Here is a 15088-nt window from a genome sequence, read left to right as displayed (position 1 = left end):
AATACAAAGTTAGGTACTATCGTAAGTATTGCTCACACTGGGCATTCTTTTGGGATCTTGGCTTTCTTTTTTTTTAAATAGAAGTCTGATAAAATGCAACCCCTAGAAGTACAGCCTGCAAGCTCCACCATTCCCCCCCATATCTAGTGATGGTGATCCTTAGCCACCACACTTCAAAAGCAGGTGCAGAACACAACCAAGAATTAACATATCATTGAAAATATCGAACAATCTTTCTAATATACTGCAGATCAAATTGGTAGCAGAGCCAACTGTAAAGACTGACCAATATTTCTCATTTTAAAACTGTCTACTCTGTTGTGCCAGAATTTAACTGCACAGGCCGAATGCCAAATGTTTTTGCAAATGTTCAGCAATCTGTGAGAAAAATTGAGAATTACATTGTTTTCAGTTGTATTCAATTCTGGAAACCTTTTATTTCAGAAATGTTACCATTATGTTTTGAAGGAAAAACTTTGACAAACTGTATTTGTGCCAAACCCCACCTTAACTCGATTTCCTTGTGTTCGCGTGCTGCAAAGCAATTTTTATTAACATGACTGAAGAATTTTTTTCCCATGTAGACCCTGCCTCAGTCAGTTCACAAAACGGACAATGTTTTCTTACTGAATTCAAAGTTTTCTTTTTTCCATGTTGTTCAGGTGTGGGATATATGCCTCCTTATCCGAATACACTCTTCCAACACTGCTCTGCAAACAAAATTATCAACATAAGGATTTCCTCTCATACTCATTACTGCACATATCCAAATGACTACACAGTCCCAGTTTACTCTCAGCATAGATCCATGCTGTCAAGTGAATGAGGCAAAGGTCTGAAAGAAAAAAAAAAGAAAAAAGAAAAAAAAAGGGGCAGGGGGGAAGAGGGCCACGATATGATTATGTATGCTCAAATCTTCGGGCACAGAAAACAGCAAACTATCCCCCAACTTCCTTTAAAAAATACCAAGGCTCTCCTTTGCACTATATTTGATAGTCACGAACTAAAGTAAAACTCGCCTTTATTTTACTGCATTATTTGAGTGCTGCATTATTTTTTAAGTTTGGTGTTTTTTTTTTTTAAGGTAAGAGAACATTTGTACCTTCCCAGTTTGCAGACTGGGTGAACCACAATGGTGCAGTGAACCACAGAAGATGTTACGGCCTAGCAAAGACATAAACCTGGATCTCCAGAATTCCCTGCTAGCACTTTAGTCACTGAGCCCTCTTCACTCTCCATGTCCCTCCTAGCCTGGCCAAATGAGTTCATCATAACACAATTCCTACACTATTCACAGCTTTCACTGTGCTGTGACCTTCTGCATCTTCAGCTTAAATGTTGGTTTCGTGGTTTCATGTTTCTCTTCATTCGGTATTCCTCACAAGAAGCAGAGATGTATGAACTCGACTTGAACCGATCCTCTCTTCCTTCTAAAAAAAAAATAACTAAATGAAAAAATACAGATAAATGAATAATAAAATAGGTTGCAACACTTCAAAGATGAAAAATCATGGTATTATCAACATGACCTGATGAAAATGGTTACTAAATCTGATTGTATTTAACATATCCCCTTACCAACAGCTGAAGAAAGGAAACCTGCATCCCTGGCAGACATGATTTTCTTAAAATGTCTTATAAAATAATATAAAGAATATATAGGTTTTTACAGTATAAAAATCAGTAGGGTTCTAGTGCAATTCTAGATAATTTAACAGACAAACTTGACCTTTTTATAGGTTTTTGAGCCATTCTGTGTAACTTTATAAAAGCAACATAATTACTTGTTGTAGGATGTTTGAAATAAAGCTGTAGAAAGAATAGTCTCCTCGTTTACATTTTATAGGTGCTTCCTATAAAAAAAAAAAAAAAAAAGCACACCACAAAATATTGGTTTGCTCTGGAATAATTAAGTACTTTTTAAATGACATAATGCATGTCATAATACAGTAGGGACTGCACAAAACACTATAAAAAAATTTCCATCTTGATTTAGTATTCATCGCAAAAAAGGTAGAGCTCTCAAGTATGGAAGGATTTCCTTACATCAGTCAACCCCTCTCCCAGTCACAACAGTCCTTCAGCCTCTGCTTGGCTTGCTCTTTTAACGTGTTCTTGAGCTCCAGTTACTTATGCGGAGTTATGCTTCCTGATGTAACAAATGTAAACATAAGTGCTTTCTTGAGAAAAGACATCTTAAATTGGCAGAACTTCCAAGTGAAAAGCAACTTTTTCTTGTTTTGCTGTTGTGTTTTGCTGTTGTGTTTTGTTTGTTGGTTTGTTTTGTTTTTTTTTTTTTAAAAAAAAGACCTACTGATCTCCTACCTAAGAGCCTGAACCAGCTGGCCGTTTATGACAACGTTAAACCAAAGGATAGAGATTTTGAAAACAATTAAATCTCTGCAGGATTGTGAAAACAAGGGATCCATTTAGACAGATTCAAACACCCTTCAGTGAGACAAAGTTGCAAAGTGAGTTCAGAACCTTCTCACAGCAACAAATCTGCATTCAAAGGAAACTTTATAATATGCCAAGTGCAGGAAAAAATTTAATTGGCCCTGAGAGTCACCCGTAAGATATACCTGCACAGAAAACAAGATTTCTTTAGTTACCGAACTGCTTCAGGTTTTTCCCATTTTTAGTGAGATAAAATTTATAAAGAATAGAACACTATTTCTATCATCAAACATGATGAACAAAATACTGCAAGCCAATGTAGTAATATATATGTATATCCAGTAAGATAGATCTATCATATTCAGACAGTCCACAAAACTGTACTTGAACTTATAGCTGGGAGCTGAATTTAACAAGTAAAAGCAAGAACATTGAATTAAGTCATGAGATCTGGGATGCAGCCTTCTTCATTAAAATCTTCAAGGACAAATACAAAAAAAAAAAAAAAAAAAGAAAAAAATCTTCTTGACTACCATAATTACAGGTTAGGAACACCAATAGATGCATTTGTTTAGAAACGTGTGTGTGTGCGCGCATATACATACATATACACACACACAAAAAAATATTTGCATCCATATTTATATATACATACAAAAACTCCACCCGAAGTTTGAAAGCACCAGGGCCACAACTGTTCTCCTCCTTTGGTTCAGATTCACATTTCACCGCTCTTTCTGCAGTGCACACAGTTGTCACACTGTACTTGTCTGAACAGTAGAATTGCAATGAAAAATTTATGTCACACATTTTCCTTTAGCCTCCACTATTGCTAAGACTTTCACACCCAGAGGCAAGGCTTGGGTTTCTGGAGGCAGCATTTTACTCAAAGTATGATTAGGAAACTGGAACAATTACCTTGTTATTTGAAAATTGCATTGCCAGTAAACAAACAAAATAAGATTTGCAAAGTTTGTTCATTATAATTACTAATACACACCTCCTGATCTGTATTTTCCAGGAGTACACAAACAGTAGCAGCACAAGACAGGAGTTTCATAATTTTCCTCATGCTACTTTAGAAAGTTAGTTATTGATATTTGAACAAAAGCAGACATTATTTCAAAGAGGATTGCCTTCATCTCATGAGTCTGTCAGGATTGCAGTGCAAGGTAGGTTGTTCTAATGAAATACAAACCCAACATGAACTACATCTGCACTTCTCTAGAGACTAATGGGTACATTTCTGCAACTGAATTTAAATGTCTTTTTAAATAGTTGAGAACACAAAATCACTGAAGTTTTGCTGGGTTTTCATTTCAATAAGTGAGGTATGCTATCACGCTTTCAAAGAAAAGCTGCTAACACATCTACTAAAGGTAGTATTAACAGTAGAAAGGTATTTATAACTATCATTGTACTTCAAACTGTAGCAGAATGCTTAATTTTATTACAAAAGCATTGGAAAAGGAATTGATTCAGAAGCATTAGAACAGCCAGTCATTGGCTCAGTGAAGTGCAAGATACTGAATACAACACGGTAGGGCTGAAGAGTGAGGAAACAGGTAACCAAGAATGCACTCTGAGAGCCTCCGCAGATAGTTTTGTAGCTGTCACAGCACCTGGATTGAGGTGGAGACCAGCTGCAAGACTGTACCTACCTACAGGAGCTGTTTCAAAAATGTAATAAACCTAGTCATTAGAGAAGTAATTTTGAAAAGATCGAAGCTCCCTTCTCACTTTAAAGAAGCGGCAACTGCAACAAGAAGCATAAGTAGATAAACATGAAGTTTAAGGACAACCATCTTCCATCCTTAAAGCAACAAACATCACTCAAAAAAACCCAGACATGCAACACAAAATGCCTTTGCCAGTTTTAAGGTTTGGCTGGCTATATTGTGATAAACCAAAATAATGAAGATATGTTCTTTGCTTGAGTCCTTAATGGATCATTTTTCACCAAGATGTAATTTTCCCTTTTATCAAATATTTTTCTCTTTTTTAATTCTCCCAGCTCATTTGTTCCGCTATCGAGGCACCAACTTAAAACACGCAATGACTAACCAAGGAGACCCTGTAGCTGCAATGCATCAAACCAATTTTGTTGACCATTCACGGGTCACTGAAACATCAGCTTCACATGACTGTTTTGGAGACAAATGACAAACGTGACCGTTTCTTTCTCCAAGCTGCACAGGTATATCACCTAGGCAAGCAGGAAAATAACTTCAGCCTGCTGTCAAAAGTCTCAATCCTCAAATTCAAAACTATATTCAAATAGCCTTGAATACAGCCAGTAATAAAATTTACTGGCCAAAGGATGAAGATGCCTATGGTGTTTAAATCAATTTAACATCAAGTATTACCAGATAACGAACAGATAGTGAGTTATACAGTAGAGCTGATGTTCAATACCTGCACCGAAATCCTACCCTGCTTGATTTCTACCCAAAAAAAGCTGTTGATGTCATTTATTATATGCCATTTACTATATAGACTTTATTTTTTAAACCATGAAAATATGAAACATAATTATTAAGTAAAAGGACTTCATTTTCCATTGTAAGGGAAAAGAAGGTTGGAAGACCAGAACTTATTTATTTAGAATAGAACAGACTATTTCAGTTGGAGGGGACCTACAACAATCATCTAGTTCAACTGCCTGACCACTTCAGGGCTGACCAAGTTAAAGCATGTTATTATGGGCATTGTCCAAATGCCTCAAACACTGACAGGGTTGGGGCACCCACCACCTCTCTAGGAAGCCTATTGCTGTCTTTGACCATCTTCTCGGTAAAGAAATGCTTCCTAATGCCCAGTCTAAACCTCCCCTGGCGCAGCTTTGAACCATCCCACACGTCTTGTCACTGGATACCAGGGAGAAAAGCTCAGCACCTCCATCTCCAATTCCCCCCCTCAAGAAGCTGTAGAGAGCCAGAACTCAGTTCCCACTGAGTTTTTTTATAATTTGTTTAAGTAATTTCCCAGACTAATGCAAGAATGTTCAAGATGAAATCCAAATGTGCTTGCACATCAATTATATCCTAAAATTCAAATGGAAAACTGAAGGTAGATATCAGACCTAGGACAGAAAATGCAAGAAAACTCCTTTCCCAAATGTGATCAGAAACTAGGAAGACAAATAAGGTTCTTCTCCAAACTATCTGGATTAAACCTAGAATACTGCAAAATTCCTGTCAGAAAAAAAAAAAACCTGCATAACACTTGGGATGACATGAAAAAAAAATCTAAGTTAACTATTTCAGCTCCTAACAATCATTATCCTATGAAAATTAAGATACTCCTGAAACCAATTATTCAAAATAATTGCCATTCATATGGGTAAAGGATTACTAAGTGCCAATGAAGAAGATAAAATAGACAGCTCGCTTGAAAAGTACAGAGAATTTTTGAATACCTATGTAAAAATAAGGACTAATGAGCACATCTCCTTTGGTATTGTCCAAGAACTAAAGAAAGTTTATAACCACACATTTGTTTACTTCAAAAACATCTTTTACATTGTCCTGTAATAATTTTTACCACTACTTTAAGAAAAAAATTAAAAATCTGTGATTGCACAGGCTTTATATAAAATAGTAATTACTACATACTTGATTACCCTCAGTCTTATAGCAGACAGCATATAAAAGCCTAATATATTTTGTGAACATTTATGATCTGAGAAATTAAATAGGCCAATAGAAATATGATTAGAGGACACTATTCTTCCCTCTACTTAAGAGCACCCGCCAGCAGGATGCCATTTGGGATGGTTAAGCACTCCGACTCGGTGCTGCGGCAGGCACCAACGCAGTCCCCTTGCCAAATTGTCAGGAACTCAGCATGCACTCCTTAATATTGCAACAACATGTACGCGGCATTTCACAGCACTGTTCTGTAGTCCTCTTTTTCACTCTACTGAACTTCATCTTCTCCAATGCAATTCATTGAAAGAGAATTTTCTCAGCTGTTAATTGAGTTTCAGCATTTGATTTCTGTTGCCTTAAAATCCCACATACTATCAGACCCCTAGTATTGGGGTAGCCTTGTGCTTTTATCAAAGCAAGCATTTTAGTGTGGTGGAAGTCATTCCTAAATAAGAATTGTTTCTCTTAGGATAAGGATTAAACAGTTAAAAAGATTACTGCTAGACAGCTAGTACTCTACACATTATCAAAACCAAACCCATAAACTTCAAGAGATACGTCACCTTTTTCAAAGTCTAGGCACACCAAAAAAATATAATGTTGTATGCTATACACTAATGAAAATGTAAACACTTAGGAAACTAGACTTATCTCAGAAATAAGACTAGATGATAGTGTGGTATATTTAATGCATATTAATGAACTTTACCACATTATTCAGCACTGGGGTAAGAGACTGTTCTCTGTTTACAGCATTTTTCAGAAGCACATCAAAGACCTGATATCTAAGGTTCACCTAGAAACACTAGAAAACTACAAAAGGTTGTCTGCAGTAAGAAAGGACTGAATTATTACACCGCTGTAATAATTAACCTACTGGTATAAAGACCAAAAACACAGCAATATCTCAGAATTTTCAACTTAAAGGCAGAGGGGAAAAAAACAACACACACTTACAATATAGAATCATAGAATCATCAAGGTTGGAAAAGACCCTTAAGATCATCGCATCCAACCGTTAACCTAACACTGCCAGGTCCATCTATACCATGTCCTCGAGCACCACAGCTATCCGTTCTTTAAATACCTCCAGGGATGGAGACTCAACCACTTTCCTGGGCAGCCTGTTCCAATGCTTGACCACCCTTTCGGTGAAGAAGTTTTTCCTAATGTCTAACCTAAACCTCCCTGGCGCAGCTTGAGGCCAATATATAATTGGATAATTTGGGTTTTAAGCTTCAAGTCACCACTTCAGTCAAAAATTCTGTAAAGCAAATCACAAATCACAAGAAATTGTATTTCATGTGACTAGATGGCATTCTATTTTTAACACTACTGATTAACAGATGGAAGTGGAGTTTTTTGTTCAAAAGTGCTTTAGTCATCATAAAGTACTAACAATGATGTTAATTAAGCACATTTGTGGAACTAAAAAAATCCAACCGTGTGATTTCATGTTTGTTCTCTACAGCTATTTCTACAGCTCTCTCTGACAAAATTACCATTTAGTTATATCAACGTATACATGTGTATGTCACAATAGGGAAGGGAACATACCAGGTCATCACTACAACTTGAATCCCTTTTATCATGTTGATATTCCAAATATTACCTTATCTATATTTTTATTTACCTAGCTACTTTACTTACGGTAAAAAGAAAACTGCAGAAATCCCCACAAGTTTCAACACTGAATCAATAAGCTTATGTAAATCACACTGCCAGAAAAAAGGTCTAAAGAAGAGTTTAGTAAAGAGAATTAAAAGGGAGCATACTATCCTCATCAGGTGCTAAATATAGAAAGCATAAACCCTTTCTTTCCAGCTGTGGCTGAAGGAAACCATGTTTCCCCAAGGTGTGCCGAGAGTCTGAAGTGCAGGACGAGCAGAAGGAGTCTCTGCAGAAATGAACAGCGCAGAAACAGCACTTGATAATGAGAAGAACTTCTCTCTTCCATCTCAAAACTGCTGGACAGCAGCACTTCATAAGAGATTACTAAAATATTAAAAATTTATATAGGAATGCCCTTCCTCTTCTCTGATCCTTCTGCCCCAATTGCAAGGTAACTTCATAGGAAGAGAACAGGCACTTTCTGCCAATGATCATTGAGGGAGAAAAGGACAAGCACGTTTTACACAAACTTCCCTTAAAATTCCTTAAAGTTCCTACAGTGAAGGAAACTAATCAAGGTTTTGGGATTAGTCCAAGTTTTGAATTTGTTTGATTATGACTCAACACAAATTCACCAAAACAAGCAAAAATGCCGACTTCTTCGCAGAGTATTGATCAATACATTTACCTTGGACTAAACACCAGACACTTTAAGAAAATAGGAACCTCGAAGGTACCAGTTTTCTTACATCACTTTTTTCGTATCCTGACTGCATCATGTGACAATGGCATGATAATGTGATGCCTCATCTGACGGAAGCATTGACACCTATTCAATATTCACCAGAAGTTGTGAGCTCTTCCTCCCACCACCATCTCAATCAGTGTGAAGGTAAGTTTTCATCCCCAAAGTAAACCATTTAGGAATTTTACCATGGTAAACAAAACCTGACAGATAGCACATCACATATTAACTTCATAAAGGAAGGGAATGTGGTCTGCCAGATTTCTCAACTGAAAATACTTCTCCCACCGTTATTATCTTGAGCTGTGTGTGTTAAGCTAATTTCCACTTCCAGTTACACCAAAGCAAATTCAGCATAAGTCCATTAACCGAATTACTTTAGAGTCATTGGAAGACGAACCTGGCTGTATGCACGTGCACATACGTAACAGCTATTTCTGAAATGATATGACTGATCATCTCTGTGGCATTCATGTCAGAGCCATGACAAAATGCTTTTCCCAGATGAATAAGTGACAGCGAGAAGGCTGTGTTCAATGGGAAGAGGAAGCCAAGAGCTGGCTTGTTTCCATGGAAACAGTAGCAGCATCAGGCAGAACAGCTGTAGAAGAAAAGGCAGAAGTTCGGGAGGCAGAATTCTTGCTGATTTTACCTCACCGATACGTCAGTGTCATCAGAGACCATCTACGTTTAAGGTAGCTCAAGCTAGTTTATGTTGAATATGTCATGTATTAAACTACAATTTCCAATTAAGACTTTTAACAGCCAACATGCCAGAAGTACATTAATAAAAATTACTTATAACGGGTTTTAGACAGCCCATGTACACACGAAGCTACAGAGTGTATGAATATCTGTAACAGTGATGCATTATGATTTTTGTCATTAGGAACGAATTTTGCTGTTTCTTTAAAAACAACAGCTCCCATAGTCTAAATGCTCCAAGCAGAATGACTGGTTTTCACCAGTTTAGGCTAATGGACTCCTTTCCCACTTAAAAATAAACTCAGCACTTTGATTACCAACATGGCAAAAGGAATACCCTCTTTTCAGTTTCTTTAGCAACCTTTACTATTTTCTTTGTATACTTTTATAATCATTCTCAGATAGAAGACACCTGCATAACTCAAAAATTATTAAAGGTAAAATCTAAAGTATACTTGCTTTCCTTGTTGGATAAAAGACAGAGAGTAAAGATTTGCACATATAAATTAAAGGTTCTATTTGTTAAGAAAGCAAATAAACTCTGCTAATCACTATTAATCTACAACTGTGTATTCTGAGATTAACATATCTTCACCACTCCATTCACAATGTCTCAATCGAACTATCCCCGGCAGTGTTGCTTCCACCAAAAATAAAAACCATTTTGCAGCATGAACAGCCAAAGCCCTAAATTTAACCCACCCCATTCCTTCACCCTAATACATGACAGGTATCTAGGTACCTGGAGAAAACATAAGCAAGCCACCAAATAAAGACATAAGTTATATTTGATAAGAACGCTCTCCAATATGATTTCCATTGCTTTAACCTTTTGAGGGGATCTATAAAATCATATTTTCTCCCTCTCCCATCTCACTCATTTCAGCCGATTCTTCCTACAACCATCCCCACCAAATGTTCAAAGCTGGTGTAGATGTTATGGGACACTGAAAGGAGTCTCTGACTGTAACTTCATGTAAAGCAGGAGACAGGAACTTCATATTTCCATCCAACAATACCGCTCACTGCTCAAGCCCAGCTCCTCATGTCACGATGAAGCAGCATAAGATCAGTATTTTTAAGGACACTTGCAAGGCGTAAGTATCTTGGTGCCTAGACTGCAAGGCTTTTGTGGTTTTATTTGCATTTCAGTGAATATTTACAACAAACTTTACAAATACTTGCTAATTACTTTTTATCCCTCCCTTGTAAACCAAGTAACTATGATCTTTCCTATAGATAAAGACCGTACAGCAAAGGAGTTGTGTAACTCGCTGTCAGCTGCTGAAAGGAGGGGGTGCTGCAGGCAGCGCCTGCTCCAGTGCCCTGGGCTACGCTGAGTCCCATGCTGCTGAGTTACCCAACTTCGCAGGCGCTGTCCCCTTCTCTGCGAACAGATTTACAGCCTTCTCAGAAAGTGAAGGCTATATAGCTATGAACTTTGTTAGCCCCAGGGCCATTTTTGAGTTCCTGCACTAAGTACCTGAGCAATCCATAATCCTTGGGAAAAATCAATGACAAATACTAATTACTTCTTTAAACAGCATCACGTTTCAACTATTATTCAAAAGTAAAAGGCCTTAAAACCTTAATTAATTTGAAATGTGGTATCTGAGACTAGCGCTGACGTTCTAGGTCCTGCTGGGCATCTGCAGTCACTCTTTTAAACTCAGTGTGTAATTATGCCTCTTGTACTTTCTTACAAACTACTTAGACGTATCTTTGCACTTTACTAAAGCATAACGAGTACGTTGCACTTATGAGCCATCAAAGGATACCAAAATCATTTACAGGTATCAACTAGTCAAACTCACAATACACATGTATGATTCAAATAAGAATCGGGTAAGTGTCTGTTTCAGAGATGCTTAAACCAATGCAAAGAACGATTTAGTTGCCCGACGCTTCTTCTCCTATGACAGTATCTTACGCTAGTAGCTTTCCAAATCTACATAATAGCATTCTGTCAAATAGCAGTTTGTGAATGATTGCTCTGTTAAGCCTGGAATGAAAGGAGTACTGCTGTACTCTTTAATTTCATTTCACAGTCTATGACACCCAAAACGATAAAATGAGAACAGAAATAATATTCAGATGTAACTCCTGAACTTTAGAAACAAAGAACAGTGTTGAAGGTTTCAAAGCAATTGTATGTACATGGATCACATTTCATATTTACAAAAAACATGTTTGGTAGATGTCACTATCTGAATATCAAACTGCATACACTAAAAGGTGAAATTTTTTTTAGAATCTCAAAAAACCTTCTTGTCAACAAACTAGTTTCACTATTTATATAACATCACTGGATGGTCTTGCTAGAATAATCTTGTGCGTGCACTATCCCCCAATAGGTTACCATGGCAACTTATATTTGAATTTCTATAAATTTCTATTTTTAGAGATCACAGTTTAGGATAAAGACAATCACAAATATTAAGTACCATTTCGTTAATAGAAAATATCCCATTTTTATCATCATCATACTTCCCAGAACAGACATTGCTGAAGTTAAATCAGGCAGCAATGCTAAAAAAATAATTACCACAGTTATTAAGAAAGTTTACCACTAAGCAGCCTCAACATAATCTAGAGTGGTGTATGAGTCAGTAGCTAACGCTATGAGGCAAAGATTGATGTTCACTGAGTTTTGCCTTTATTTCAGTAAGGCCAGGATTTCACTCAAATGTTTTTGGAGTTAGTCATCATTTCAGCTGACACAAAACAGAACTGTATTTGCCAGAATACTCAGAAAATAATGCCTTTGTTTCAGGTGTGGGAAAGTGTTGAATTGACAGTAACGTCTCAGTGCCAAACTAAGGTTACCATCACCTTAAGTTACTGTGTTCAAGAGTGCTTACTAAGTGCCTGCCAGCCCTTAAATACACATTTACTGAATGCTTTAAAACTTGCCAGCAATTCTCAAAGTTGTCTCCCCACCTGAAAGATCAAGGTACAGAGTAGCAACCGTGAAGAAAATGAAAACACTGATTTAGACACTGTTGTTATGGCTCTGACACTGCCTTACTCTGGCTGCTTGGGGTTGAAAACAGAATATAATGTTTAAAACTAGTTTTTAAGTTATAAAAAGGTAAATACCTTCTCTTCTAAGAGACGACTATTGCTGTGTCGCAATTTTCTATTCCAGTGTTAATGACAGCATTCATTTTGCAAACTCAAAATGTCTTTACGCGAGTCCCTGACAGTTCAGGATGGTCTAGTACAGATGGAAAATTTGGAAAGCAAGTGCCTACAGGCTCTGTCAAAGAGTGGACCGAAGTGGACTGAAAAACCAAGTGACAGCTACAACTCCAGGGTGCAATTGCAATCAGCATGCCTACCTTTCTATTTCTCCTGATATCTTCCACTTAACATTTACTTAGCGCTCCTCAGTTCTCCAGCAAAGTTGAGTGGAAAGATTCCCTGTTGTAAAAGCTGCAGATTCAATGCTGTCAGCAACTTTCCACGAAACGGTAGGTGAAAGACAACCTGCAGCGCAATCACCGCGTGCACTACTGTTTCGTCAGGTGACAGCCAAATTTCCTTTAGGAGTCAGACAGCTAAGATGCAAGCAACATGGGTATGTCATTGATGAGCAAAGATATAGACGCTTCTGGTAGTTTTTCTTCAGAACCGGTCCTTTATTAAAAACGCATTTCAAGTATCAGCTGGAGCCAGCTGTCAAGGGAAAACGTATTGGTGGGCAACCTTCGAAAACGTAAACAACGCTGGCACTCAGCAAGTGACAGTAATAACTACAAGGACGTTTACCTTCTGGTTAACTTACCTCACTAAGCCCAGAGGAGTTGCTAAGATTCACAGAAACTGCATCAGGCCATAGGGTACAATTCAGGAAGTCACTTAACCACACACTTACGGTCACATCTATAAGATTGCCAGTGAAACCAGTGGAACTAATCGTGAAGTGAGACCCACCATAACAGCACTTTCTGCAGGATGAGGCTTAGCTCTGAATACTTCATGGGAATCCTGGTAAATACGCTGCAAAACACTTATTACCATTTTATAATCAAACACTTCCAATTACAAGTACTTTTTCTTGTATTGCAGGGAGGATTTGCTGGTGGTTGCTTTTCTCGTTGTTGAATTCAAGGCACCGCTGTGTATTTCTCTCAAAGGGATTACAACCATTTGTTTGCTCCAAAGCCCTGGGTTAGAAAGCGAACCCGCATCGCCACTGACAACAGCAACTAAAAGACGGAACTAAAATCCAAATCATCAAAGTAGAAAGCAGTCAGCATCAAAATCTAAAATCCCTATCTAAATAACGGAAACTTAGTACGAGCATTTAGTACTTTGTACCCATAGCCTCAGTCACAGAGCCCGTGAGGGTCACCCTGAGAAATCAATGGAGGAAGAGCCAGGGTGACCCCCTGTCACACTTACTTCATTGAACTCAGATCACCTCCCAGCGCAGACAGAGTGAAGCTGGGAAAGGGCTGAGGTCTCTCTCCTGCACTGCTGTCACCACCTCACCCCAAACCCGAGACCTCCGAAAGCTGAGGGAGGGATGATGGTCTCCCGGTGGGGCCAGCTGCCCCAGCCCGAAACGCACCTCCATGCAGGTGCTCAGAAAGGATGAAGGCACCTTGGGGCTGTTTCTGCCCATACACACACACAAACGGGTCCCACAGCGAGCAGCACCTCCATACCCCCACCCAGGCCAGGGGGGCAAGCGTGACTCCCTCACAGGCTCCTCAGGGCACGACTCCCACCTCGCCCCATGTACACTCCTATGGGTTGACGCCAGCCCAGCGGGACGCCCTCACTGCTCGACATTGCCTGCAGATGCAGAGGCAGCAAACACCACTGCCCCACAGGGGCTGATGCTGCCCCCCATGCAGCGGCCCACCAAAGCATCACCTCCGCACCCCCACCCCAAGCGGGACGAGCTTCCCCTCGACGGCCCGTGCGCCTGCCTCCCATGCAGGGAACTATGGCGTGTGCACCCCTGGCAGCCCCTCGGCCTCCCCAGCCGCCCCGGGCGGGAGCACCGTCCGGCGGCGCTTACCCTGGCGGCCCGCGAGGAGTAGGGGTCCTCGAAGAGCGCCCAGACGCGGGGCTGCAGCCGCCTCCAGCGCCCGCCCTTGCCCTCGGCGGTGGCCCCCACGTCCTCGATGCCCAGCCTCTTGGCAGCCAGGTCGTCGTCGTCGCCGTCGGGGGGCGGCTCGCCTGTCAGCAGGTCGGGCGCCTCGAAGATGTCGAGGGCCTCCTCGGCGTCGCGGTGCTGGCGGTAGGTCATCCAGCAGCAGGGCTCCACGTCGGTCTCGTCGATGCCCCAGAAGGCCAGCTCCTCCTCGAAGAGCGGCCCGCAGACGTCGGCGGGGCAATGCAGCTTGCCGGTGCGGTAGTAGTTGAGCACATAGGCGAAGACCCCCGGGTGCCGGTCGAAGAAAAACTCGCTGGCGCCGCCGCTGCCCCGGGGGCTGCAGCCGCTGCCGGGCTCCGGGCAGCCGCCCGCCGGCGGCGGCGGGTTGGGGGGCGGCGGCGGCGGCTCCTCGCCGCCCGGGGACTCGCTCTGGGACTCGCAGGCGAGCAGGGCCAGGCGGGTCCCCGGCAGGGTCTTCAGGGTGCTGCGGTAGGTCTCGTGCCGCGTGCCCCCCACGTTGAGGATCACCCTCTCGTTGTCCTCGATCTTCCCCATCGCTCCGGGTCGGACATGACTGGGGAGGGCGCGGGAGGCGGCAGCGGGGATGGGAGGGGGACGGGGACCGGTCGCTGGGCGGATGGGGGGTGGGGGGCAGCCGGTCGCGGGCAGGTCCGCGGGGGACGAGCTTCTGCCTTAAACGCAAACAGAAAGAAGAGATCGAGGAGAAGCCCCCCCAAGCATCACCGGGGCGGGGCTATTCCCCGCCTGCCCCAGCCCCCTCCAGCCCGCCGTGATCTCGCCGCCCCGCGCCGCCGGGAGAGCCCTCCCGGCCCGCCCCGCCGCCACCCGCCGCCGGGCAGCTCCGCCGCG

At 41.1% G+C, this 15088-nt stretch overlaps 1 protein-coding gene across 6 annotated transcripts in view; it reads right to left on the bottom strand.

Annotated features, from left to right (window-relative positions):
• KCNC2 (potassium voltage-gated channel subfamily C member 2) overlaps positions 1-14773 on the bottom strand; it is a gene marked incomplete at both ends in the record, with an annotated part of 102660 nt that extends 87887 nt beyond the window's left edge. For all 6 annotated transcript variants that reach the window (XM_082311158.1, XM_082311160.1, XM_082311156.1 and 3 more), the window contains one exon: positions 14141-14773. In XM_082311158.1, the coding sequence (XP_082167284.1) occupies positions 14141-14773 (633 nt within the window). The remainder of the gene's footprint in view (positions 1-14140) is intronic.
• Between the last annotated feature and the right edge of the window lie 315 nt (positions 14774-15088).

The sequence above is a fragment of the Platalea leucorodia genome (assembly GCF_965183815.1).
Source record: "Platalea leucorodia genome assembly, chromosome: 4".
Lineage (NCBI taxonomy): Eukaryota > Metazoa > Chordata > Aves > Pelecaniformes > Threskiornithidae > Platalea > Platalea leucorodia.
This window is presented reverse-complemented; position numbering and strand designations above follow the sequence as displayed.